Source organism: Peromyscus leucopus, chromosome 1 (assembly GCF_004664715.2).
Source record: "Peromyscus leucopus breed LL Stock chromosome 1, UCI_PerLeu_2.1, whole genome shotgun sequence".
Taxonomy (NCBI): domain Eukaryota; kingdom Metazoa; phylum Chordata; class Mammalia; order Rodentia; family Cricetidae; genus Peromyscus; species Peromyscus leucopus.
In genome coordinates this window covers 164,292,340-164,318,585 of record NC_051063.1, presented here as the reverse complement: position 1 = coordinate 164,318,585, position 26,246 = coordinate 164,292,340, and the positions used below count along the sequence as shown (strand labels likewise).

General features: G+C 52.3%; 2 protein-coding genes and 1 pseudogene across 5 annotated transcripts; 2 read left to right on the top strand and 1 right to left on the bottom strand.

The window, feature by feature from the left end:
• Window positions 1-1,813: 1,813 nt before the first annotated feature.
• On the top strand, window positions 1,814-14,973 carry Hnrnpl (heterogeneous nuclear ribonucleoprotein L). Of its 4 annotated transcripts, none has more exons than XM_028859224.2 (13): window positions 1,863-1,909; window positions 6,208-6,326; window positions 6,580-6,817; window positions 6,939-7,024; window positions 8,025-8,121; window positions 8,209-8,281; window positions 11,409-11,480; window positions 11,592-11,872; window positions 12,866-12,987; window positions 13,231-13,432; window positions 13,995-14,052; window positions 14,164-14,259; window positions 14,604-14,873. In XM_028859224.2, the coding sequence occupies exons 3-13, from the start codon at window positions 6,593-6,595 to the stop codon at window positions 14,660-14,662; spliced, it is 1,371 nt and encodes a 456-aa protein (XP_028715057.1). In that variant the 5' UTR covers window positions 1,863-1,909; window positions 6,208-6,326; window positions 6,580-6,592; the 3' UTR covers window positions 14,663-14,873. The 4 variants fall into 4 exon arrangements, with proteins under 4 accessions (XP_028715059.1, XP_028715057.1, XP_028715056.1 ...); XM_028859223.2 differs by lacking the exon at window positions 1,863-1,909 and adding an exon at window positions 3,903-4,175 and having other exon boundaries at window positions 14,604-14,968; XM_028859226.2 differs by having other exon boundaries at window positions 1,814-1,909; window positions 11,409-11,872.
• Window positions 14,974-17,628: 2,655 nt separating this feature from the next.
• On the top strand, window positions 17,629-26,246 carry Ech1 (enoyl-CoA hydratase 1). The gene is made up of 11 exons (XM_028859242.2): window positions 17,629-17,728; window positions 18,135-18,221; window positions 18,524-18,728; window positions 18,847-18,935; window positions 23,531-23,652; window positions 23,733-23,781; window positions 23,968-24,032; window positions 25,248-25,318; window positions 25,401-25,472; window positions 25,717-25,867; window positions 25,988-26,246. The coding sequence occupies exons 2-11, from the start codon at window positions 18,179-18,181 to the stop codon at window positions 26,090-26,092; spliced, it is 972 nt and encodes a 323-aa protein (XP_028715075.1). The 5' UTR covers window positions 17,629-17,728; window positions 18,135-18,178; the 3' UTR covers window positions 26,093-26,246.
• LOC114684701 lies at window positions 22,145-22,714 on the bottom strand (annotated as a pseudogene).

Below are 26,246 nucleotides of genomic sequence, written 5' to 3'. Positions count from 1 at the left end.
ACTGTATGCATTTGGGCGTTTTGTCTACACGAATGTCTGCATATGACATGTGTGCCTGGTGCCCGAGGAGGCCGGAAGAGTGCACAGACTCCCCTGGAACTGGAGTTATGGATGATTGTGAGTTACCACGTGAGTGTTGGGAGCTGAACCCGGGGCCTCTAGAAAGGCGGCCAGTGAGTGCTCTTATGTGCTCAGCCATCTCTCACTCCTGAAGTATTTATTGACTTGTATAGTGCAGTCCTATGTATGGAGCATGCTCACTGTGCTGTATCTGTTGGGCAGAAGCTCTGCCCTGAGCTGTGCCTCCTGGCCTCTCCCTGGAGGACTCTGGCAAGCTGTCGACTGCTGAGCTATAGCCCCAGCCCCGGAAGAGGGGTTTTATGTTATCACTTTTATTTACTATTGTGTGTGCATGATGTGTGTGTGTGTGTGGGGGGTTGGTTGCCATGGTACATGTGTGGCAGGCAGGGGACAACTTTGTGAGTCAGTTCTGTCCTTCCACTTTTACTGGGTTCTGGGGATCAATTTAGGTCATCTGGCTTGTGCACCAAAGCAGCTTTACTAATCCATCTGGCCAGACTGGCTGGCTGCAATTACTTTAATTAAAAAAAAAAATGTTCTTGTTTCTTGAGAAGATAGGATCTCATGCAGCCCAGGTTTGTCCCCAATCCACTAGGAGCAGAGGATGACCTTGTACTCAGTTTCCCTAGAACTGTGATTATAGGTAGATGTTGGCACCACTGAATTTCTGGCTAGGAGGGAGAGTTTAAAGGTTGGACCACATCTAGCAGTGACCTCATTAGCTTAGCTTGCTTTGTCCTTGTACCCCTAGCGAGGATTAGCTAATTTAGTAGGCCAGCAGCAAGCAGGTTCCTTTCATAACCCTTCCTGCTTCAGGTAGCCTTGCAGCAACATGTTCCAGTGTTCCCGTCTCCACCTGTCTGGCACACGTTAATCACTTCTTTCTTCGGCTATAACCTTGGGAATGAAAACGAGGAGTCTCTGAGACAGGACGGTTGTTGTCGACACAACGGTTTCTTTCAGGGATTATGCATGAGCCATGATTAAAACTGTGTGTGTGGGCTTACGGGATGGATTGAGATGGAGTCAAAGGCCATTAGATGAAAAGGAGCAAAGACGTAGAACACGACTGTTGAGTTGGCTCAGCCGTTAAGAGCACTGGTTGCTTCTGAAGAGGAGCCGAGGTTCAATTCCCAGCACCCACATGTCCGTTCACAGCTGTCAGTTATTCCTGTCCCCGGGAATCCGAAGACAACCCTCTTCTGATCTCGGCAGGCAGAGAATCGGCAGATTTGGGTAGGTGGGGATTTTTACAAGGGCTGGGAGAGTCAGATGACCTGCTGGTATGTCGGTGTGGTCTAGATAGATAGCCCAAGTTGTCCTTAAACTCGAGATTCTCTGTCTCCCGCTGGGTAGCTGAACCCGGCCGTGGGTCTAGCCTGTGCTGTTCTCCACCATTCTCTAGTGCTCTCTGATAAGCACACAGACATCACCCTGCAATAGTTTCGATGTCAGACACTTAGCTGTGGCACCTTGGGTGCTCTGAGCCTTGCTTACTCATTTGTACAACATACACGTCTACATTTTCCTCCAAAACACTCAGCAAATGGGGAAAACTGCCACGTGAACCCCAAGCAACTGGGGGACTTTTTTTTCCTGGTTAAGGTGGAGAGTGGGACTGAGGGTGAGCGGGAACGCGGAGCCAGAACGAACGCAGCGGCCCAACGTTCTTCCCATTCCGTTCCAGCTTCGGTAGCTCCTCGGTTCCCCCACTCCCCCAGTGAAAAGAGGTCGTGGTCCCTTTAAGGCCCGCCCCTCCCTCCCCCAAAACTTCCCAGTGTCTGCTCTTTTCGATCCCGGACGGCCGGCCAGGCTCGCCGCCGAGCTGGTAGGGGACAGGGCCGCGGGGTCGGGGAGGGCCGCGGGGGGACCGGCGGGACGCACGTCGCCGCGCCGGCGGGAGGGCGGGGGACGGGTTGCGGGAGCAGCCGGCACGGGCGCCAGCCGCTGCCCCGGGCGCGCGAGGTCCGCCAGCGGCCCGCACGGTACAGGGTCTTAGTCGAGTGCCGTCGACGCGCCCCGGCGAGGGGCGTCCGGGCCGGGCGCGGGGGCGGGGAGGCGACCGCCCGCTCCCCTCCCCCACCGCCACCTCTGACGTCGCCGCGGGACCCCGCCCTTCCGCGGGAGCGGCCCGCCCCGCCGCCGCGCGTCACCTGCTGCGCCGCGGCGCACCCCACGTTGGGAGTGCCAGCTTCGGAGTGTCTGTCCAGTGAATAGGATGGAGGTTCGTTTAGATCATCTGATGCCTCCAAACTTTTCCTTTTTTAAATTAGAGCCCAGGGTAGCCCTGAACTCAAGGCAATCCTGCCTCTGACTCCAGAGCACTGGAATCATAGGCTTGCAACCACCACGCCGTGCTCAAAACTTCACTTCTCCAAACAAACGGGGTTCCAGTCCGTGTGGCCTTACATTTTAAACTTAGTCCTAGGAGGATCCCGGCTTTGGGGATCCCACTGACCTGGTGGAAAGGTACCCCAGCACGCTTGGGGCGTCCTGTGAATCTTCCACGACCGTAAGACTTTCGTGGAAAGGTGCCCCAGCACGTTTGGGGCGTCCTGTGAATCTTTCACGACCTTCAGATTTTGTGTGTGTGTCGTGGTGGTGGTGTGTAAACTTGCGCCTTGTCTGTGCTAGGCAAGCGTTCCACAGCCTGTTTGACTCTTTATTGTCCCCATAACGCCTGTGGACGAGACCATGGTCAGGATCCTCGGGCAGTAACCTTCCCTGTCCGCTCCCCAGTGGGCTCTGGGCCGCGTTACCGCTCTCGGGCTTCTCAGGACCCTAGGAGGAAGACCCATCCCTTCAGGGCAGTCTCCAAGGAGCCAGTCTGGGCTACAAAGCAATGCCAAGGACGCGGTGCTGTGGCCACGTGCGAATCGAGTTAAACTGAGAGATCTATTGTGACTGAATTTAAAGTGGAATGATGCCGCTCGGCAGGGTCCGAAGTCAGTTGGCAACGAGTTTTTATAGTTAGAAGTGCTCAGATTTGGAGGTTCTTTTCCAAAGAATAACAACCCTCTAGCTTTGGATAGGATAAAGGTGAAGTGGAAACGTACTAATGGGGTGATAGCTGCAAATTGCTGTCTTGCTCTAGATTTCCGGAGCTTGCAAACAGCAGGCAAGCAAACTATCGTCCGGGTAGTCCAGCAGTCGCTTCCATAGAGTCACCTCTCCTCCTGAGGCCCCGAAAAGTACGGTAGCGCATGCGTCCTCGGCCCGTTCCTAGATTGCGCCAGAGAGCGCCTACGGGCTCCCCTTTTTCACCAATCAGAGACTATCAGTCGCCCCATACCATCTGGTAAGAGGGTTTTCTTTCCACTCTCCATTGACCAATCGAGTGGTGACGTACAAGATGGGCACCTGCGGGAACCACTGCAGGAACACAGAAGGGAAGGCCTTTCTTGTATCCCAGCGGAGTGGCGCGGGAAGGTAATCGTTGTGACTGGGAGACGCAAGGATTTCAGAGTGATCGATAAGCGAGGAAACCAATGAGAGTGGGAAGGAGGCGGACCTTCGGGGAGCCGCTTCCATTTGCTGTCTGTGGGAAGGCGGAGCGATGCCAAAAATCCGGCCTATCAAATCGAATTTTATTTTGAGAAGGCGGGGCTTAACGGAGTGACTGGCAGGAAACGTTCACCTATAAGAAGTGCGATTGACGGACGAGGGCGGGCTTTCCAATAGAACGGCATGGGCTCTATCCAATAGGCAGGAATCGTGTGGGGCCTTCCCCTCCCCCCACGACAGGGCCAGTGGCTCCCCCTATCGGGTGGGGGCGGCGAGTGACGGGCGTGTCCCTCCCCCAATGAGAGGCGGGGGGAGGCGGGTTCTGCGCCGCCATGTCGCGGAGGCTGCTGCCCCGGGCGGAGAAGCGGCGTCGGCGGCTCGAGCAGAGGCAGCAGCCGGACGAGCAGCTGAGGCGGGCGGGAGCGATGGTGAAGATGGCGGCGGCGGGCGGCGGAGGCGGCGGTGGTCGCTATTACGGCGGCGGCAACGAGGGAGGCCGAGCCCCTAAACGGATGAAGACTGAAAACGCCGGCGACCAGCACGGAGGCGGCGGCGGCGGCGGATCCGGGGCGGCGGGCGGCGGCGGCGGGGTGAGGCCAGGGCTTTAGACTCCCGGAAGGAAAGGGGAAATTTCTTACTTTAAAGCTATTTATTTTTGCGGGGGACCTCTGCGCACGCGCTGCAGCCCTCGCGCTTTTGGCGGGGTGGGGGAGGGGCAGGCGTTGGGCAAACGGCGGGGTTTGCGCGAGGACAGTCGCTTGCGCGTGCGCGCAACCCGTAGCGGGGCTTGAGGGGGCGGAGGAAGCGGCTGCCTCTGCGGGCGGCGCAGTGCGCAGGCGCCGCGGTCTGGCATGTGGGGGGCCCAGGCACGCGGCCGGGACTTTTTTTTTTCCCTTTCTCCCTTTATCGTTTTTTTTTTTTTTTAGTCTGTGTCCCCATGCGCAAGCGCGCTTCTGCAACCAGATCTTGTGAGCGGGAACTGGGTGGGCGGTGGGGTCGCCAATTCTGCCCCTTCGAAGTCCGAATCACGGTCGCGTCTTACAGAAGTTGACTTGTTGAGACTCCAACGCCCCGCCAGACTAGACTATTTGACCTCTGATGCTGTGTGCGTTGTAAGACGGGAGGGAGTTTGTGAAAGGTAGATTAACTGGCGGTGAGCGGAGCTTAGAACTCATCATTCAGTTTGCTTTCGGTTTCCTGGAGACGGGCATTCATAAACTAAAATACTTTGGTCCTGTGGCCATGCACGAAGGCATTTTTGCCTACTCAGTCTTCTCCTAAAAGTCACAGTTCTGATCTCTGTGGGGCTGCAGTCCGCACTCTTTTAAAAAGTGTTCTAAAAGTCCTCCTCCTACCGGACATGGTGCGCTGGCCTTAAATCGCAGTGCTCTAGAAGCAGAAACGGGCGAATCTCTTGAGTTTGAGGCCAGCCTGTTCAGCATAGTGAGTTCCAGGCCTGACAGAGCTTTATAGTGAGACTCCTTCTCGAACAAACAATGCCCTCTTGTTCAGCTGCTGTTCTGCTGTGAGCGTTTACTCACTTAGCCTCATTAGGATGTTAGATTTCCTCCTGTTTTGGAAGACATTTTAGTTAGACTGCTGGAGCCCATGAGGTTGAAGGAGTATTGATTCCAGAGAGTTCTCTGAGCATCTCATGGGCAGTGTGGTATCTTGTCCCCATCCCCAGTAATTTAAAGTGAAAGATCTCTCACATTAGTTGCTGTTCCTCTGAGATGGGTAGCTTTGTAGACTCCCTCACAGACAGGAAGGCTAGGATTAAACAAACTTGGGGCTCTGGGAGACAAACCTTAGCTTGAAACTGCCAGGACGAGTGTGTCTTGTGTGGTTCCCTACTGGAAAAAGAACCCACTAGTGTTGATGGACTTCGGCCAGTGATCTTCAGACAAGAACCTGGGCCCAGAGCCCCAGAAGGAAGCTTGGGTGTGTGTGGAAAGATACATCCCCTGAGGAGGAGCTGTGGTAGATAGATCTGACAGGTTGGGATAGCAGTTCAGTGTGGAAGATCTTGGCCCTGTTCTCTTTAGTTTGGCCTAGTCAGTGTAAGGAAGGGCATGTTGTCCTAGAAGCCATGTGTCTTACCCTGACTGGACATGAAGGTGACTTGTGGGGAACAGTCACTAAATGACCACAGCTTGCCTGGCCAGAGAAAGCGCGGAGAAGTTAGAGCACATGCAGAGTGTTCTTGAGCCTAGCAGGCAGCTGTTGGAGCTCTAACCGAGGGTGTGGCCCCTTTCCAAGCCACTCTTCCTGGTGTACGGTGATTGAGGAGAGACAGACAGATTCCAGGAAGAAGGCCAAATGTGAGTCTCCAGCCTTCCTTAGAAACTAAAGCCAGCCAGGCAGCGGTGGCGCACGCCTTTAATCCCAGCACCTGTGAGGCAGTGGATCTCTGAGTTCAAGACCAGCCTGGTCTACAGAGTGAGTTCTAGGAAAGACACCAAAGCTACACAGAGAAACCCTGTCTTGAAAAACCAAACCAAAAAAAAGAAAGAAAAGAAACTAAAGCCAGTGGGCAGATGGCTAGCCACTCAAAGGCGTTTCTCAATTGATGGCTTTGGATCAGGTCCCTCTTCTCACTCACGGTGTGCCCATCCTTTTCAGGAGAACTACGATGACCCCCACAAAACCCCTGCCTCCCCAGTTGTCCACATCAGGGGCCTGATTGATGGTGTGGTGGAAGCTGACCTTGTGGAAGCCCTGCAGGAATTTGGACCCATCAGGTACAACATCATCTTCTGAAGCCAGGGGTTAGGTCTCCTTAGCGTTACTGTGAACTAATGTGGATGAAGCTGTCTAATTCCTTCTCCCACAGGGTTGCCTGGGCAGCGGTGATTAGCACTCTGGTCTCTTCTGAAACAGGAAGAGGGGTCAGGAGATGACTGTCTATCACTTGATGTATTGGGGTTAGAGTTCAGAAGAGCAGGAATCAGTTCACAGAGAGCAAGAAGACTGAAATCTACCTTTTCTCTGCAGCTATGTGGTGGTGATGCCAAAGAAGAGACAGGCGCTGGTAGAGTTTGAAGATGTGCTGGGGGCTTGTAATGCAGTGAACTACGCAGCCGACAACCAGATCTACATTGCTGGGCACCCTGCTTTTGTCAATTACTCCACCAGCCAGAAGATCTCTCGCCCTGGCGACTCTGATGACTCCCGGAGCGTCAACAGTGTGCTCCTGTTTACTATCCTGAACCCCATCTACTCCATAACCACGGTGTGTGCTGAAGGCATTCCTCTAGGCTGCTCTGAGATCCTTTCCCCTCTAGTCTCAATTCCACCCCTGAGCTAGCATGACATGCCAAGGCCCCTAATCTTGCCTCTTGTTGCTTTTATAGGATGTTCTTTACACTATCTGTAATCCTTGTGGTCCTGTCCAGAGAATTGTCATTTTTCGGAAGAATGGAGTCCAGGCTATGGTGGAATATCCTTTTCTGGGAAACTGGTGTTCTCTGATCTGGGGGACCCCTTAGGGCTTGGCAGAGAGAATTCATGCCACATACCAAATGCCTTTGCAGAGACAGTTATGTGGAGGTCTGATCAGGGAGCCATACACTGCAAATCTTTTTTTTTTTTTTTTTTTTGGTTTTTCGAGACAGGGTTTCTCTGTGTAGCTTTGCGCCTTTTCCTGGAACTCACTTGGTAGTCCAGGCTGGCCTCGAACTCACAGAGATCCGCCTGCCTCTGCCTCCTGAGTGCTGGGATTAAAGGCGTGCGCCACCACCGCCCGGCCACTGCAAATCTTAAAGGAACCCTCTCAAGAGGGTTCTGTTTTATTCAGGTGGTGTGTTGACCCCACCCCCAGTATTGAGCCCAGTGCTTCATGCATACTGCACAGGTGGGAGCACTCGGCTGTATCTAGTCGTCTTCCGTGAGGTGGGTGGTGGTTGGTATTCTGTGTCGATGGGGCTTAGATAATCAGAAGGCTCAAGCCCTGCAGAATGCCTTACGAGGGGAGAGGGGGTTTTGATGAAGATGGTTTTAGGCCCCCTTGGCTAGGATGCAGTGAGAAGCTGCCTTTAAAGCAGGCAGGTGTAGATTTTCGAGATCAGATGGGACAGCTTCAGAAGCTGTTGCTGCCATCTCTTGGTGGCTGGGATAAGAGTGCAGATCACAGCCGGGCGGTGGTGGTGCACGCCTTTAATCCCAGCACTCGGGAGGCAGAGGCAGGCCTGGTCTAGAGAGCAAGATCCAGGACAGCCAGGGCTACACAGAGAAAGAAAAAAAAAACGAGAGTGCAGACCCCAGAGAGCCCTGGCCAGTGGCTGCTTTCTGAGGTAGTCCTTGGTGTGTCTCTGGCTCTTGCCTGTGCCTGAGGCTCTAGGTGGTGCTTACCATCTTGAGTGCTGTCTGTCTTTGCTCTATCCAGCAATGTAACGACTTTTCCAAAGCTCCACGTTGATAGCTTCCTTAAGTTCTCTCACATTTGATTCTGTGCAAAGTGCCCAGCGGGCCAAGGCCTCACTTAATGGGGCTGACATCTATTCTGGCTGTTGCACTCTGAAGATTGAGTACGCAAAGGTGAGTCTCGGGAGTGACGACCTGATGATGTTAGTTACCTGGTGAGATGAGGCATGGCCAGTCTCAAACTTTGTCTTGTTCTTGCAGCCTACCCGTTTAAATGTGTTCAAGAATGATCAAGATACTTGGGACTACACAAACCCCAACCTCAGTGGACAAGGTAATCCTGATGGCTACTTTGTTCTAAACACACCGCCTTGCCTCTTCACTCGGCTAGTGCACTTCATAGACCTGGGCTCAGGGTTATGTAATGCCATTGGGCTCCCTGTGGGCACGGGAAGGCCCTTGGGTCAGTTCTGCCTCCTGAGGCTGCTGAAGGGGCAGAATTGAGGCTGAGGCTTGGGCAGGGTCGGGACAGGGCGTCTGTGAGGAGGAGGCATGGCAAGGAGGCAGAGATCGGTAGCAGCTCTATAGGATTTTGCTGCCTTCATTCTAGAGCCTGGTTAGGGTTGCTCGTGTCTCTGTTCCCTGGAGGGTGAGCAGAGACCCTCTCTGCTGTCTGAGGGGCTGATGGTAAGGGTTCAGGAGGAAGGGTTTGGAGCAGAGCCTTCAAGCAAGTAGACCTTGTAGAGGTCAGACACTTGGATGAGACCAGGACAGACATTACTGATCTGCGCTGTAGAGGGGACTCGGCATCTCTTCAGGGATCCACAGGGACAACCCCCTTTCTAGTGTTGTCAAGAATGATTTACCTTTGGTAGGTGGGAGAGGGGAAGGATTGTCTTTGAAAAACAGCATCACCCCTCTGAAAATCAACAAGATCAACCACCTCTTGGTCTGATACGTCGAACTAGGCCTTGGGCTGTGGGAGGAGGCTGGTGGCTGACTGGGAGGCCAGAGACTCACCCCTACACTTGTAGGTGGGCCTGTCTTGCTTGCTTTGCAGCTGAGAGCCAGTGGGCAACAGGGTGGGCTAGACTCTCCCAAGGACCCTCAGAATTGTCCCTCTGGGCCTGGCTGCTCCCTCCAAAGGTCAGAGGCAAATTATGACCAAGTGAATGTACCAGAGCGAGCAATGGCATTACATGACTGCTGACAGAACATGGCAACCAACCATTGCTTCTCCAAGGAACACAAATAGAAGATGTGCAGACCGGCAGGGGCTAGTAGCAGGGGCTGGCTGTGCATTGCTTTTGATGCCTCTCAGCTTTGGCTGCCCCCAAGCCTGGGGCCCAAAAAACCGAGGGCTGATGAGGTAACCTGGAGTGAGGGCGGTGCTTCGCCACCCCCTCGGGAACCACACTTCAGCGGCTCTGCCTCTGCACATTGCGCACCAACACACAGGGCACAAAACCACTAGTTCTTCCTGGAGAACAGAACATGCAGCCTCCACCACGTCCCCAGAAACAGCCGCAGATTGAGCTCACTACATCAAGAACACCACACCGCGCTCCAAGGAACAGCTACAAGCACAGAGACAGAGGCAGACAGAGACAAAGAAAGAGACGCAACATGGCAGCAGACACTGCTTTTTATTAAACATTAAAAGTCAAAATCCAAGCAAACTCGAACCCAAGAATGTACACAGAAGTAGGAAACACAGAACAGAGCTCACCCAGCCAGCCAGCGGTGCTCTTTTCGGAGAACGATTCGATTCATAGACTGAAGTAGATTCCATGGGCCTCCAAGACAATAGGATCCTCTCTCCATTCCTCGCCATGTGGGTTTTGGTTTTTAAGTCCTTTGATTTGGGGAGGGCCTTGTTTTTTCTTTTGTGTTTTGATTTTTTTTCCTGCAGTCACCGGCTGCCAACACAGTCTGCACCAACTGGAGATCAGAAATAAAAAAAAAATTTAACCACAACAACAAAAAAAATCAAAAAACCAAAACAGACCTAAGATCAAAAACAGCTCAGAGGCACACAGTTACCTGCTGGTGGGTAACCGGGCGCAACCAAGGCCAGACGCGAGCATAGTGGGGCCACTGGCACACTGCATACCAGGACACGTACATGGAGCGCTCCACAGCCAGGAGCACCGCACTGCAGCACACAGTGAGGAGCTGACCACACGGAGGGACACTACCCACTCCATACACCTTATGTCCATTTTCGGGTATCTTCTGAGGACAGAGCATCTGTGAGCCAATTTTGATTTAATCAGAACATTGACTTTAAAACGATCTTAAAGAAAAATGTAGCGGATGTGTACCGTGACTTGTATTTATGACTGTGAAACCATGTGATGCAGGGTCGCAGTGTATGTTTGATGGGACGCCATCTTTCAGAACTGTGCTAACTCACTGTTGAAGCGTCCACTGGTAAGAGAAAAATACAGATTTGTTTTTTTGTGACAAATGGACATTGTACTCTGTACTTCTGCTGTAAGTAGCCTTTTTCCATCTTTGTAATGACTGTTAAAAAACAAACCCAGGCAGGGTGGTAGGAAAGAGCAGCGGTTTCATGCTCTGGGCCTTGGTGCCACCCAGACCTGGGCTGAGGTCCTAGCTCAGCCTCTGATCTGCAAGAGTGTCTTAACTGCTCAGTGACCAAGTAACTGCTCTAATCTCTTACTGTAAGATGGGGCTGGGAAATGAGTGCCTACCTCATAGGGTTGTTGTGAGGAACTGGAGAAGCTGTGATGTCTGTCAAGTGCTTACCAGTGTCTGTCACTTAAGCGCTGAACTAATGGTTAAGAACTACAGGTGGGCCGGGAGGGAGGGCTCTGCGCCATCGTTGGGTCTGAGAATGTTGATGCCTTGTACCTAACTGCTCTTTGAAATTGATTGTGCTGGTGCCCTGCTTGTCAGATCTACTGTCCCTCTCGGGCTGGGGGGATGTGGAGGGGGGCGGGCCAGGGGGATGAAGATGAGGCCTGGAGTGAGGCCTTGTGCGCCCTGAACTTAGGGGCTTCTGGGCTGTGTCACTTCGTTTCCGTCCATCTTGGGTTACTTATTTGTTGCCCTTAATCTTTCTCGCTTCATTGGGCATTAATTTATAAAACTGCTCTTCCCTTCATAATACACCCACACTGTAGTCCCCTAGACAGCCTGGGAGCTGGTCTCGTCCCTGCCTGTTCCCGTCTATAAACCAGGGCAAGGGAAAGCAAGTAAGCCCAGAAGCTGGTCTCCTTAGTAGCCAAAGGAGGCAGGGGAGTGGGTCCCACCTCCTGAGAACCTGGGCTTCATGCCCCGACCCCAGGTCATCGGACAGAGGCCCTGACAGCCCTTGTACGGAAAGGGTTCTGCAGCCATGCTCACAGGAGCTCCGAGGCCTTGGGGTGGGCATCTAGTTAGGAGTGGGGGAGTCTTTCTTGAGTTCTATTCCTAACTCTCGTTTCCATCTACAGGTGACCCTGGCAGTAATCCCAACAAACGCCAGCGGCAGCCCCCTCTCCTGGGAGATCATCCCGCAGAATATGGTGAGGGCAGGGGGTTCCCCTCCGTGGACTCCCGTGGCTCATGTGCCCCTGCCCGTCGTCCGCCGCGAAAATTCTCACCCGTCCTCCCTCTCTTTCCTTCCCACCCCCCAGGAGGGCCCCATGGTGGGTACCACAGCCATTACCATGATGAGGGCTACGGGCCCCCCCCACCTCACTACGAAGGGAGAAGGATGGGCCCACCTGTGGGGGGTCACCGTCGGGGCCCAAGTCGCTATGGCCCCCAGTATGGTCATCCCCCACCCCCTCCCCCACCACCCGACTATGGCCCCCACGCTGACAGCCCTGTGCTCATGGTCTATGGCTTGGATCAATCTAAGATGAACTGTGATCGAGTCTTCAATGTCTTCTGCTTGTATGGCAATGTGGAGAAGGTGAGTTGCTTTCCTTGAAGAACTGAAGGAGGCCTCAAGCCTCAGATGGAGGGGAGCAGAGGGAAGAACAGTGAGGTGCATCCTGTGTAGTGACTCCTACAGTGCAGACAGCCTGCTTCACGAGTTTGAGTTACCTGTGTCTTAAAGTACTAAGACTTAGTGCACAGGGGCACCAGGGAGTCAGGAGTCCTAAGAATCTACACACGGTAGAGACGGTGAGGTCAACATTGCCTCTGGACTGACCACTTGGGCCTTCTGCATTCTCTGCTGAAAGGTGACACCACCTGGCAGCTCGTGGCTTCTTTCTTGCTGGTCAACCTCGTCCAAGAGTGTAGTCCTGGGCTTGGTCCAGCTAATAAGAGTAATAGCAGTCTGCTGTGATGATGCACACTGGGACCCTAGCACTCAGGAGACTGGGCCACAGATGAGACCATCTCAAAAACACAGTAAAGCTTGGAGGATTGCTGCTTCCTATGTAGTTGTTTGTGTGGGGTTCCCCCCCCCCCACTGTAATTCTTAAATCAGAAAGGAACAGGTTAAATACTCTACATGGAAGCAAGACTTGGCTAGATAGCCTGGCTTCAGAGCCTGCCTTCTTTCTGTCCAGTATGTACTGTAGTAGTCTCTGTAAGATGGCTTAGGGCTCAGAGTAAAGTGCTTAAGAGGCCCAGGATTCCATCCCCAGCACTTAAATTTTTTTCTTTTGATACTGTGACTGGATGTATAACATGCCATAGTGAAGACGTGCAGATGGCTTGAGTTCTCATTGTGCATCCTGTTTTCCTCGGGGCAGCTCTCGAGTGGGAAAGCACTACCTGTGCTCGGCTGCCTACTTTGATCGAGCTCATGCCGAAACTAGGCCTGCATTGGGGTAGTTGTTTCCCATTCACGTGTGAGGAAAGGGAGGCCAGAGCAGGAGTTAGCTTCTGACTTGACAGGGGAGAGGACTCTGGGAGCGGGACACTGGTGCTAATCTCACTGTTTTTCCCTAAGGTGAAATTCATGAAAAGCAAGCCGGGGGCCGCCATGGTGGAGATGGCTGATGGCTACGCTGTGGACCGAGCCATTACTCACCTTAATAACAACTTCATGTTTGGGCAGAAGATGAACGTCTGGTAGGTGCTGGTACCCCAGGCGGGGGCAGGTTGGGGGGGGACGAGGTGGAGTCCAAGATCTGACTGAGCTCAGGGTGCTTGTTGGACAGCTAGGGATGGGTGTGGGTGCAGGAACCATCTTTTCTGCTTCCTTGTGAAGCTCTGGAAAAGTGGGGTACCCCACCTCAGCTGTGCACCCGCAGTGTCGGGCAGGCCCTGGAGGACAATTGAGTGTGGAGCAAAGACGTGCCTTTCTCTCCGTAGTGTTTCCAAGCAACCAGCCATCATGCCCGGCCAGTCATACGGGCTAGAAGACGGGTCCTGCAGTTACAAAGACTTCAGCGAGTCAAGGAACAATCGGTTCTCGACCCCAGAGCAGGCAGCGAAGAACCGCATCCAGCACCCTAGCAATGTACTGCACTTCTTCAATGCTCCACTGGAGGTGACTGAGGAGAACTTCTTTGAGGTAGGTGGTGTGGCACTGCCTGTCCTTGAGTTGGGCTCATTCTGCTCTATAAGTAAGCATCAGACTCCCAATGCCACTCACTGGTCCCTGGGTTTGGGGACACAGAAAAGACCAAAACAGACAGGGTCCCCTGCTCCTAGCTGGGGCAGGTGAGAGCAGAAGCATGCACGGTACAGTTCTGTACACTGTGCCCTTTGACATCTTGAACAAGAGTGGTGACTGGTGATTTACCAAGAGTGGAGTCAACACGGGTCATCAGGCCTGGGGTGTCTAGATGACTCTAGAGGGTGAAGTTTGTCAGGGAAGTAGGGCAAGAGGGGCCACTCATTTAATGTCACGCATGCCTGGGGGCTGCCAGGATGGGAGTTGGAGAAGCAAGCACTTCCCCCTTGTGCTGCCTCACGGGAGGGGTTTCTAACTTCAAGTTACAGGACGGTAGGGCGCCTCAGTTTGTGACCCACGCTGTCTTCAGAGAACACCACATACTGCTGGACCTGCTCTGGCGAAGGCTCGAATAGGCAGGCCTTGGTTTCTGAATTCTTTTATTATCTTTCTGCCCCAGATCTGCGATGAGCTGGGAGTGAAGCGGCCAACCTCTGTGAAAGTATTTTCAGGCAAAAGTGAGTCCCTGTGCCACGTTCTTCCCGGCCTCTGCCTCTGGGTGGTGGTGGGAGGAGACTTAGCTCTGCTGGCTCAGCCTAAACTTGCGGCTGTCTCCTGCTTTTTTCCAGGTGAGCGCAGCTCCTCTGGGCTGCTGGAGTGGGACTCTAAGAGCGATGCCCTGGAGACCTTGGGCTTCCTGAACCATTACCAGATGAAAAACCCAAGTGAGTGTCTGTGTGTCCTACAGAATACCCCTGGTGGCTTGTCTGGCTGCGTGCCTGAGCCTTCCTGCCCGCAAGATAGGACCCTAGAGACTGCCTTTGTCGCAGACACAGGCAGATGGGATTTGGTCACCAGGAGAGCAGTCTGATGACATTCTCCTGGGAGGCCAGCCAGGCTGCTTGGTTCCACCCACCTGAGAGCTTGGGAGTTAGTCGGCCTGCCCGATGGTGACGATTTAGATCCCTGTAATTGACCTGCAGAAGAGGGGGTGTGGGTGCAGGCGGGTGGATGGGCGGGGATAACTGGCCGGGAGGCGAGCCCCGCTGACCGCTGTCCTCTTGTGCAGACGGCCCGTACCCGTACACTCTGAAGTTGTGCTTCTCCACCGCGCAGCACGCCTCCTAATTAGATGCCGGCAAGAGCACGTCCGAGCGGGAAACGTCGTTCCTTTATGCTGTTGGTTTTCTCTGGTTTTGTTCTGTTTTGATTTATTTTTGCAGTTTTTGTTTCCTTTTTAAATGCTAGGTCAGTAGACGCTTAACCACAATGGAAATTCTGGAACTCTGGAGGGGGGGAGGGGAACTGGTATCTCCCAAGATTAACCTTCACTTTTTAAGATAACTGTATGTGTGATTTTTTTTTCCCCTGTTCATACATTTGTGCTGCCCATGTATCTTGGCACATTTCAATAAAATGGTTTGGAAAATAAAAGTGCAGCTGGGGCTGCAGGGTGGGGTGTCTGCTTTCCTCTATCCCACCCAGTTTCTGAAGAGTGGTGGGCTCAGGATGGACAGAACAGAACGGACAATAAACTGGAATTAAAGCAGTGACAATCTTGAAGCCCAAGCAAGTTCATTTTAGTTGTGGGTATTCATTGAAAAAGTGAACCGGGCGGTGGTGGCTCACACCTTTAATCCCAGCACTCCTGGGAGGCAGAGACAGGTGGATCTCTGTGAGTTCAAGGCCAGCCTGGTCTACAGAGTGAGTTCCAGGAAAGGCGCAAAGCTACACAGAGAAACCCTGTCTCTCTGTGAGAGAAAAACAAAAACAAAAAATGAAATTAGACACGAGTGGATGGCTCTGGCTAAAGATGCTTGCTGGCAAGCCTGACCTAGCTCAGTTCAATCTCAGGTGGAAGGAGAAATCAGTAATTAAAAACTTACGTGGGTTGTGGCAGTGCAGGCCATTAATGCCCAGCAAAGCCAACCTGGTCTACAGGGTGAGTTCCAGTACAGCCAGGGATACACAAAGAAACACTGTCTTTAAAAAAAATGGAGCAACCACCCAGGACTCCAATAGGGTGACTTGAGGCTAGTCTGGGACATGATACCGGCACAATGAGAACAGTGTTGCAGGATTTCTTAGGAAGACCCACAGAATGGGTTTAACCCACACCTAAACACACCTGCATTTGTGTTGAGAGAAGACAAAATAGAAGAAAGCAAAAATGGATTCTCTCCCTGCATAAGCAAGTATTTTACATTTCTAGTGCTCAGACGTCAGGTAAGCCTTGGGGTCAAGTAAAAGTCACTGGGCTTGGTGGGAAGTGCCTTAACCTGCTCAAGTGTTTGGCAAGAAGAAAGTTCTGACAAGTGACAGTGGTACCTTGGCCCGAGCAGAGTATCATTGTTCAGAGGTGTCAGGGTTTCTTTAACCTGGTCCTGGAAGTAGTTTCCAGGCCCCTCTTGCTAACTAACCTGGCCTTCATCCTGAAGCAAACAACACTGGAGAGAAGGGGTGCCCACTGTTGAGTGTGTGGTGGATGGTCCTGGGACTCGGACGGAAACCTCTGAAGATGGCCTCAGGAGGAGCAGGCCACACTGGTGGCAGAGGTGACAAGGATGTGTCCTTGATAATTTGGGCACTCCAGCTAAATAGCCATCTACAGCCACATGGTATCAGATGGGAAGTACTAAATCTACCTGAGTTTGCTGTAGGTAATCAAGGCAATTAATGAGTTTTATCACCATCTACTATCCCAGTTCATTTTCTGTTGGCAATTTGACCTATAGGTGTATACACACTCCACAATTATTTCCTTTTTATGCTGGTTACATTAAATGATACACATTTCACCGAATGAAATGAGGACATGACCACTCCATGGTATGGTTGAAGAGGTTTTTATTCTAGATGTGAGAGAGAGAACAGCCAGAGGCATCTAGAAGAGTCCAGAGTAGAGAGAGAGCAGTAGACTGAACATGGCCAGCAGACTGGAGCCAGCAATGGGGTGGGGGTGGGGCAAAGAGGTCACATGGCCAAAATGGCAAGGTTATATAGGAATGAGAAGCTGGGAGAAGAGAAACCCAAGACTTCGGGGTAGGGGATGCTGAGGAGTCACAGGTACAGACTTAACCAGTGTGTGCCTTGGTATGCTAATAGGCACCACAGTTAGCCATTTCTCCCAGGGTTTCTGGACCTAAAGTTCTGGTCTTTTTTTTTTTTTTTTTTTTTTGATAAAGACAACAATCTCTTTGTGCTGTTTCTTAGCTGAAATTAGGGTGTCCTTTTCTCTCCCATGTTGGTATCTGCATAGGACTTTCAGTTTTCTATTGAATAGAAAGTAAAACATATCACTCCTGATAGCTGCTACATCTTTCTCTTGAAAAAAGCCTGCCTATCTCATTGTAAATCTGGGTAGCACACATTCATGAAGAAGGAAATATCCCACTGGCCCAGAGACATCTGTTCACCCTCTTGGTAAACATCCCCCTAAGGAGCACACTTACACAGTAGTTTATGCTCTTGGGTAATGCTTTCTCAGTACTTTTTCGTGTGTGTGTGTGTGTGTGTGTGTGTGTGTGTGTGTGTGTGTGTGTTTTAATAGTATAGCAGGCAGGGTGTTGTGGCTCACACCTTTAATCCCAGCACATGGGAGGCAGAGGCAGGCAGATCTATGTGAGTTCAACAAAAACAAAAACAAAGAAAGAAAGAAAAGAAAAACAAAACAAAACAAAACAACAACAACAAAAAAAAACAGAAAGAAAAAAAAGACATTTATTTTATTTTGAGACAGGGTCTATCCACGTAGTTCTAGCTGTCCTGGAACTTGCTATGTAGACTAGGCTGGCCTTGAACTCACAGAGATCCACCTGCTTCTGCCCGTTAAGTGCTAGGATTAAAGACGCAAGCCACCACACTGAGCTTTTTTTGGGTTCTTTTTAGAGTCGAATTGCTGATATGTTGGTGCATACCACTCCTTTTCAGGAGGCAGAAGGAGGATCCTTGCAAGTTCCAGGCCAGCCCCAGGTGTATATAGACCCTATATATAAAAAGGAGAGGCTAGGGATTGTCCAGTGGTGGAGTGCTGGCCCATGCTCCCCTGGGACCACAGAACAAAGGGAAGTGGGCTTTAGAGCCCTTTACTCCTGCCTAAGCACCAGCAAGAGTCCAGAAACCACGAACCAGTGACTTCCTTGGTCCAGGAGCCCGCTTCCCAAGGCCCGCGGGAAGTTGTACCACTTTCTGGCGGTAAGGGAATTAAAACTGCTTAATTCTAGCCTGCCTGTATCCTAGCAACTTTTTTGTTACCATATCCAGGCAAGGACTGTAGATTTCTAGGCTGCTGCCATTATGTCTTTGACTATCTCAGTTGTCTGCAGTTTTCTTGTTATAACACAGCGCTGCGATGAACTTTACACAGAATTTTCCAGCAGCCAAACACTTTCTCAGGCCAGCTTCCCACTGGGCCAAAGGTCGGACTTTTATGTAACGTCCTCGGCACATGAGCCAGGAGGGAGTGCTGTTTACGGTTGCCCTTACTAAAGATGGCGAACTAGGCGGGCCTCACTACTAGAGGGCGACGGCTGCGGTGGCTTTGATGCCCTTGACCGACATGGCGGACATTTGTGCCCGCCCCCTTTGTTTTCTCCCGTAGAGCGTCGCTGCAGCTCCAGAGCGTCGGGTGAGAGGGCTGCAGGGATGATGACTGTTTCCAGCACTCTGCGCAGCCTGCTGATGCAGCGTGAGTTACCCCTTAATCTGTGGGCACCTGTTGCTGTGTAGTCCTGTTATAGAGGCCGGAGCCCCGGTGTAGTTGCATGAAATGATAACTTTTAGGCCTGTCTTCCGATCTGCATTCTCTGTCCGCAAGCTTGGGTCTTAACTCTAGTCTCAGACCGAAGCCACTCCGAAGCACACCCTGACCTTAAAAGCTGTGTCTGGTCAGGCCAGGGTCGCTGAGGGACTTGTGTGGCGTCACTTAGGTGTGTGCTGTTAACGCGTCCCCGTCCTGGCATCTCCAAGGCCCTTCCGATCTCTCCCCAGAGCTGAGAGGTACTACCCAGCTGTACGGCAACGTCAGCCTTCGCTCTCTGAGCTCTTCTGCACAAGAGGCCCTCAAGAGAGCCCCTGAGGTATCTTCAGACCACAATTATGAATCGATTCAAGTGACATCGGCCCAGAAGCATGTTCTCCACGTACAGCTCAGCCGGCCAGAGAAGAGGAATGCCATGAACCGGGCTTTCTGGAGGTCTGCAGATGCAGGCTGAGAGGAGGCAGGGGTGGGCAGGGGTGGGCAGGCGCAGGGGCGCAGGGGCGCAGGGGCGCCTCACTCCAGATACAGCCCTTCGCTTCTTGCTCCTCTGCAGGGAGATGGTGGAATGCTTCCAGAAGATATCAGAAGACTCCGACTGTCGGGCTGTTGTAATCTCTGGTGCAGGAAAGATGTTCACTTCAGGTAGGACTCGCCCTGCTGGCCCTCCTGCCTGCTGCTGGTAAAGCCGCCCGCCATGCTGCCTTTTCCTTTGCTTTCTTTGCTGAGTTTGTTTGTTCACCCTTGCTTTTTGCGTTTTTTATTTCCCTCCCCCTAAGTAGCTGTGGCTGGCCTAGAACTCTCTATTTAGACTAGGCTGGTCTAGAACTTTAAGTAATTCTCCTGCCTCAGCTTCCTGAATGTTGAATGCTGGGATTATAAACATGCATGACACCATACCTGATCAGTACTTTGAACTCCTTTTTTTCTGCAGTGCTTAATTAAAAAAAAAAATCAGCCGGGCGGTGGTGGTGCACGCCTTTAATCCCAGCACTAGGGAGGCAGAGGCAGGCGGATCTCTGTGAGTTCGAGGCCAGCCTGGTCTCCAAAGCGAGTTCCAGGAAAGGCGCAAAGCTACACACAAAGAAACCCTGTCTCGAAAAACCAAAAAAAAAAAAAAAAATCAGCTGGTGGCGCACACCATTAGTATCAGCACTCTGTAGAGGCTGGCGGATCTCAGAGTTCGAGACCAGCCTGGTCTACGGAGAGAGTTCCAGGACAGCCAGAGCTACACAGAGAAACCCTGTCTAGGGGAAAAAAAACACGTGTGTGTGTGTGTGTGTGTGTGTGTGTGTGTGTGTGAGACTTGTGACTAAACAAGTCAGATGACAGCTTTGGGGAGCTGATTCTCTCCTTCCCCAGGATGGAACTCAGCTGGTCACTGGTCAGGCTTGCTTGCAAACACCTTTACTCACTGAGCCGTCTTGCTGGCCCTGCTGTGGTTCTCAACTAGGGTTTTGATTTTTTTTTTTTTTTTTGTTTTTTGTTTTTTGTTTTTCGAGACAGGGTTTCTCTGTGTAGCTTTGCGCCTTTCCTGGAACTCACTTGGTAGCCCAGGCTGGCCTCGAACTCACAGAGATCCGCCTGGCTCTGCCTCCCGAGTGCTGGGATTAAAGGCATGCGCCACCACCGCCCGGCATGACCAGCTATTTTTTTAAAGTCTATTTTAAAATATTCACATGTGAATGTACTCAGGGGCTGGCATAAAACCCAGAATTCCCTCCCCACAAATTCAAATATAGAAATTAGTACAACAGAACATGACAGAATTCCCATAGTGGACCTGTGACCTTGAACAAGGCTGTGGACCTCTGAGAGCCTATATTGGTGTCAGCCAAGTGTGTTATCATAGTCACAGGCTTTTGCAATAACTGAGCACACAGTACTGATATAGAAGTCACTCTACTGACCTTTCTCCTCTTTGGATCCTTCTCCATTTATTACCATGGCTTTTTCTGGCATCTCCGTTCTGCTGTGAAACACACCCAGTGATTTTTTTAACTTCAGGTTTTTGGGTTTTTGTTTTTTTTTTTCCATTCCTTAAATTTCTAGTTGGTTCTTTGTGATGAGGTCTCACTGTATAGGCCAGGCTGACCTTGAATTTCTGATCCTCCTGCCTTTAACCTGCTGTCCCGCCCACCTCTTATTTATTATTTTTTTTGGGGGGGGATTTTTTATATTTTTGCATGTGTGTGTACATGTATGAAGGCACTAGCATGAGGTTGATGTCCAATGTCCCTCTTGATTGCTCTCAACCTTATACATTGCGCTTGTGTCTCCCTGAGTCTGGAGTTTGGCAGGCAAGCTAGTCTGACTAGCCAGCTTGCTCCAGGGGTCCCCTTACTCTTGAGCCCAAGCTGAGATTACAGGTTGAATTGTGATCCTACTTAGTCTTATTAAATAAAAACCCAGAGTGAGATATTAGAGTGAAAGCTGAAAGATCAGAGCAGCCGAGCAGCCGAGCAGCCACCAGTAACTTCTTACCTCTGCAAATCCTGAAGCTGAATGGGGAGCCCTCCTGTCTCTATGAATCCTCAGACTGAATGGGCACTCGTTCCTGTCTCTACCCACCTTATATGACTGTCTCCACCTCTCAGGTGCTGGGATCAAAGGCATGCACTACCACCTCCAGGCTCTGTTTCTCTTTTAGATTGGTTCAATCTCGTGTAGCCCATGGTGGCCTTGAACTCCTGATCCTCCTGTTTCTTACTCCCAAGTGCAAGGATTAAAGGTTTGTATCAACACGGCCTGGCCTCTATGGTTAACTAGTGGCTAGCTCTACCCTCTGATCTTCAGGCAAGCTTTAACTGTCAGAACACAAACAAAATATTAAACAATAGGAGCTGGAGAGATGGTTCAGTGGTTAAGAGCACTGGCTGCCCTTCCAGAGGTCCTGAGTTCAATTCCCAGTAACCACATGGTGGCTCCCAACCATCCATAATGAGATCTGGTGCCCTCTTCTGGCCTGCAGGGACACATGCTGGCAGAATAATAAATAAATCTTAAAAACAAATTATACAATTACAGGTGGCTGCTGTGCCCACCCGGTTTTCACAGGGGTTCTGGGGAGCAACCCCCTTACTCATGCTTTTGTAGCTAGCACTTTACCCAAGGAGCTATCACTCCTGCCCGGCCCTTTTTCAGACAGGGTTTCATTAGCAGCTCAAACGACCTTAAACCCGAGACTGCCCCAGCTTCACCCTCATGGAGTACTGGGATTACAGGCTTGTGTAGTCATGTCTGAATTGAAAATGCACTTTCTTATTTACTTGTCTGTCTCCACATGAGACCAAGGATTGTGGTGATGTCTGAATTATCCAGTAACTGAGCACCTACTGCATACCTAGCCCTGCCCCAAGCGCCTGGATACACTGGTGGCGAAAAAGATAAAAACAAAGGAACTGACAGCACGGGCCGCACCGTTCAGTGGTGAAGAGCAGCGGCTGCTCCTGCAGGGTCCTGGGGTTTGACTCCCAGAGCCCCTGTGGTGGCTCAGAACCACCCTTAACTCCAGTTCCAGGATCTGATACCCCATTCTGCCCTCCATTGGCCTCAGGCATGTGCCTGGTGCACAGACACACATGCAGGCAAAACACCCATACACATAAAATAAAATAGCTGGGGGTGCCGGGCGGTGGTGCACGCCTTTAATCCCAGCACTCGGGAGGCAGAGCCAGGCGGATCTCTGAGTTCGAGGCCAGCCTGGTCTACAGAGCGAGATCCAGGACAGCCAGAGCTGTTACACAGAGAAACCCTGTCTCGAGCTTCCCTCCCCCCAAAAGAAGTTACAGATGGTTGTGAGCGACTACATCAATGCTGGGAACTGGACCTCCCAAAGCCCACCCCCAAAAGAGCAACAGGTGCTCTTTTTTCTTTGTTTTTTAATAAAGTTTTATTTTCCAAATGTACAGCTGTTTGAACCTGTACCTGCATCTTCGCCAGCAGCCGGGCATCTCCACCTTTGTGTTTTGGGTAGAAATGACTTGGACTCTGTGCTCTGAGACCAGCTTGCTAAGTCTTTCACCGAGTAGCTCCTGGAGGGCTGCGCTGGCCAAGGAACGGCCGCTCTTCAGTCTCTTGAGAGCACAGACTTTGCCGTATGGAGCTTCATCCAACAGGATTAGGTTGTTGAGCCTATCTTGACCGCTGCCTTTGGACCACTTCGTTTTGGCCTTGCCACCAGACTTGTTTGCTGTGTCTTCTTCGTCTTCCTTTGGCCACTTTCTGGCATCTTTCTTCTCCTCCTTGGGTGGCATGATGCAGCTCGGAGTGGCCGTGACCGAGGAGGCGGCCTTGCTGCGATGTCTGTGACAAGCGTTCTTAACCCTGAGGAATCTCTGCCGCTCTCTGGTTTATTTAGTTTATTTATTTTGAGACTGTTTTGCACTCTGTAGCCCAGGCTGTCCTGGAACTCAGTATGTAGACCAGGCTGGCCTCGAACTTAAAGCAATCCCTTCTACCTCTGCTTCCCAAGTGCTGGGCTTCAGGCATGCGGTTGAAGGATTTTGTCTTTATTTGGACTTTTTCCCCCCGAGACAGGGTTTCTCTGTGTAGCTTTGGAGCCTGTCCTGGATCTCGCTCTGTAGCCCAGGCTGGCCTGGAACTCTCAGAGAATGCCTGGCTCTGCCTCCTGAGTGCTGGGATTAAAGGCGTGCACCACCACCGCCCCGGCTTTTGGATTGGTTTTTAAAACATTGAGGATGAACCCAAGACTTCTGCATTCTAGGCCGGTGCTCCAGCACTGAGCCACACCCCCAGGTCTTCACTTGTGAATTCTTAGCCAATACTTTAGCACAGGGCCATGCCCTCCACCTCACTGGCGAGTAATAGGCAAGTGCTCTTCCACGACCACAAACCAGCAAGGACTGCTTATTTTTTCTGCGTGGGCTGGAAGACGGGGCTCCCAGGCTCCCCCTAGCTGTGTAGGAATAGTTTACTGGTCATGGACAATGTCTTTCTTGGGAACACCAACATTCCCAGCAGTGGGGAAGCTGAAACTTGGAGACTCTAAATCGAGGTCAGCCTGAGCTGCACAGAGAAACCTTGTCTTAAGCAAAACAAACCAACAAGTAGATTTCTGGTGTCCTACAGGAACTCCCTGGTACCCCAGACCTTCGTGAGCTTCTTTCTCTGTTGTGGAGATGTTTGTGTCTGGACCCACAGCTCCTGGGTTCTGAGCCCTGGCCGGGGTAGTAAGCGGGGCCGTGGAAGCTAAGTAACCCCTCATGCCTTCTCACCAGGCATTGACGTCGTGGACATGGCAAGCCTCCTGCAGCCCCCAGGAGATGATGTGGCGCGCATGGCCTGGTACCTCCGTGACCTCATCAGCAGATACCAGAAGACCTTCACCGTCATTGAGAAGGTGACTCAGGGTTGGGTGGCATCCCTCCTGCCTACCCTGCCTCTGCCAGAGTTGGCGCCAACCCTCGTTTTCCATTCTAGTGCCCCAAGCCAGTGATTGCTGCCATTCACGGAGGCTGCGTTGGTGCGGGTGAGTCTGTAGCGGCTGGCCACCACTAGGTGAGGCTGCTAACCCTCTGCACCCCCCACCCCCACCCCCACCCAGTGACCTCAGCCAGCTGTTGCCAGTAGACCTGGTCCCCAGCTGTGTTCCCGTGTTTGGGGAGGAGGACTTGGTTCCTGTCATTATTCACTGTCCCTGGCCTTTTCCTTCCAGGTGTGGACCTCATCTCTGCCTGTGACATTCGCTACTGTGCCCAGGATGCTTTCTTCCAGGTCAAGGTGAGGCACTTCCTGAGCTCTTCCCTCCCGGAACCCTTGTGGTGCTAGGGTAGCCACAGAATGCCACCCCCCCCCCCCCAAGCAGGGACAGTGCACAAGGCAGCTGGTCCTGAGGGCTTCCTGGAAGAAGGTGTAAGAACCACACCTTATGAGGCGGGGCATGGAGAGGCACACCTGTAAGCCTCAGCCTCAGAGACTGAGGCAGCCTGGGCTGTAGAGTGAGTGGAGGGTTGCCATGCTTTCTTTTCCTGTTGCTGCAATAAAATGGAAAAGCAGTTCACAGAGAAGGGGTTTATCTTAGCCCACAGTTCCAGGTACAGTCCATCGTGGCGGGGAAGTCAAGGCAACGAGAGCTTGCCACAGCTGTCACATTACCAGTGCCGTCAAAAGAGAGCAGTGCATGCTGGTGCCCAGACCCCCCAGGCCAGGGTCCCGCCCACAGTGACTGCATCAGTTAATGCAGTCAATTAATGCACCGCCCTCACCGCCCTCATGCTGGGTGTGTGTGTGTGTGTGTGTGTGTGTGTGTGTGTGTGTGTGTGTGTATGTATGTATGTATGTATGTATGTATGTATGTATGGCACACGCCTTTAATCCCAGCACTGAAGGCAGAGGCCGGAGTTTGAGGCCAGCCTGGTCTACAGAGGGAGTTCCGGGACAGCCAGGGCTACACAGAGAAACCCTGTCTCTAAAAACAAAACAACAACAAAAAAAGATAGCACGTCAGAGCTGATCTCTAGGTTCTGTCAGGTTGACAGTAAACACGAGCCCAGCCGTCACACAGACCAACCTGAGCTACCCAGGGAGACCGTGTCAGAAGGTTGGGGGTGGGGGTGGGGGTGCCGTGGGTGTATGTAGCTCAGTGGTAGAGGGCGCGAGTGGAAAAAAAGCTCTGAGTTGGCACTGCCCAGCACTGAAAGCGGACGCAGGCTCGGCTGTAGAGGATGTCATCCTGGGCACTTCCATCAGTGAGCTAGCGGTCTATGCACAGACGGCAGTATGACCGTCTGTGCCGGGAGGGGAGGAGGCGGGCTAGAGCCCAGGGTTCTGGAAAGGGCCTTGTGAGCAAGCTGGGGGGCCAGGTAGCAATGGCATCTTGAGAGTGTCTGAGCTGGAGGGTGCTGAGTCCTCTGCAGGCAGTGGATGGTGGTGCACTGAGCTTGTGTGGAAACAGTAGCAGACGCAGAGCAAACACTGATAACTCTTTCCCTCTAGGAGGTGGATATCGGTCTGGCTGCCGATGTGGGAACCCTGCAGCGGCTGCCCAAGGTCATCGGGAACCAGAGGTGAGAGGGGTGACAGTGACCCGGAGAGGAGGGGTCAGAGCCGGGATGACAGCGGCTCCTGATCTCCCTCCCCCTTATGCAGCCTGGTCAATGAGCTGACCTTCACCGCCCGGAAGATGATGGCTGACGAGGCGCTGGACAGTGGACTGGTCAGGTAGGCCCCCGACTGGCTGGTGGCAGGGAGGGACACAGGGCCGTCCAGGCCAGGGTGGGGCTCCATGGTCTCCTGTATCCTCACCACAGAGTCCAAATGGCCTTTCTCAGAGCGGCTGTTTCTTCCTCTGAGCATCACCCTGTGGCTGAGCCCATGGTTTGGGGTTTCCCCTTTTCTCTGAGGCCACCTGGCCGTCCACAGGGGAGAGGGAGAAGGTCCCTCTTACCTGTTCCTTCCCTGGCAGCCGCGTGTTCCCAGATAAGGACGTCATGTTGAATGCAGCCTTTGCCCTGGCAGCTGAGATTTCCAGCAAGAGCCCCGTGGCTGTGCAGGGGTCAAAAATCAACCTAATCTACTCCCGAGACCATTCTGTGGACGAGAGCCTTGACTACATGGTAAGGCCTGCCTACACCAATCATGGCCCTCCCTGGTCCAGAGCCATCAGCTAGGGAATCTGCACAGGCATGCCCTCCTCTGATTGGTGCCCTGCCGGTCTCTCCCACACCCTGATTCAGGCCACCTGGAACATGAGCATGCTGCAGACCCAGGACATCATCAAGTCGGTCCAGGCAGCCATGGAGAAGAAGGACACAAAAAGTGTCACCTTCTCCAAGCTCTGAGCACCTTCCTGATCCTGAGAGAGGAAGGTTCCATGGAGAGTCGGGATGGTTCCCTCAGTGCCTTCCTCCATGGGGTCTCCCAGTGTAGAACTTTATGACTTAGTTTTTCAGTCCCAGGCCTTATCTTCACTGTGAACAATAAAATTTAAACACA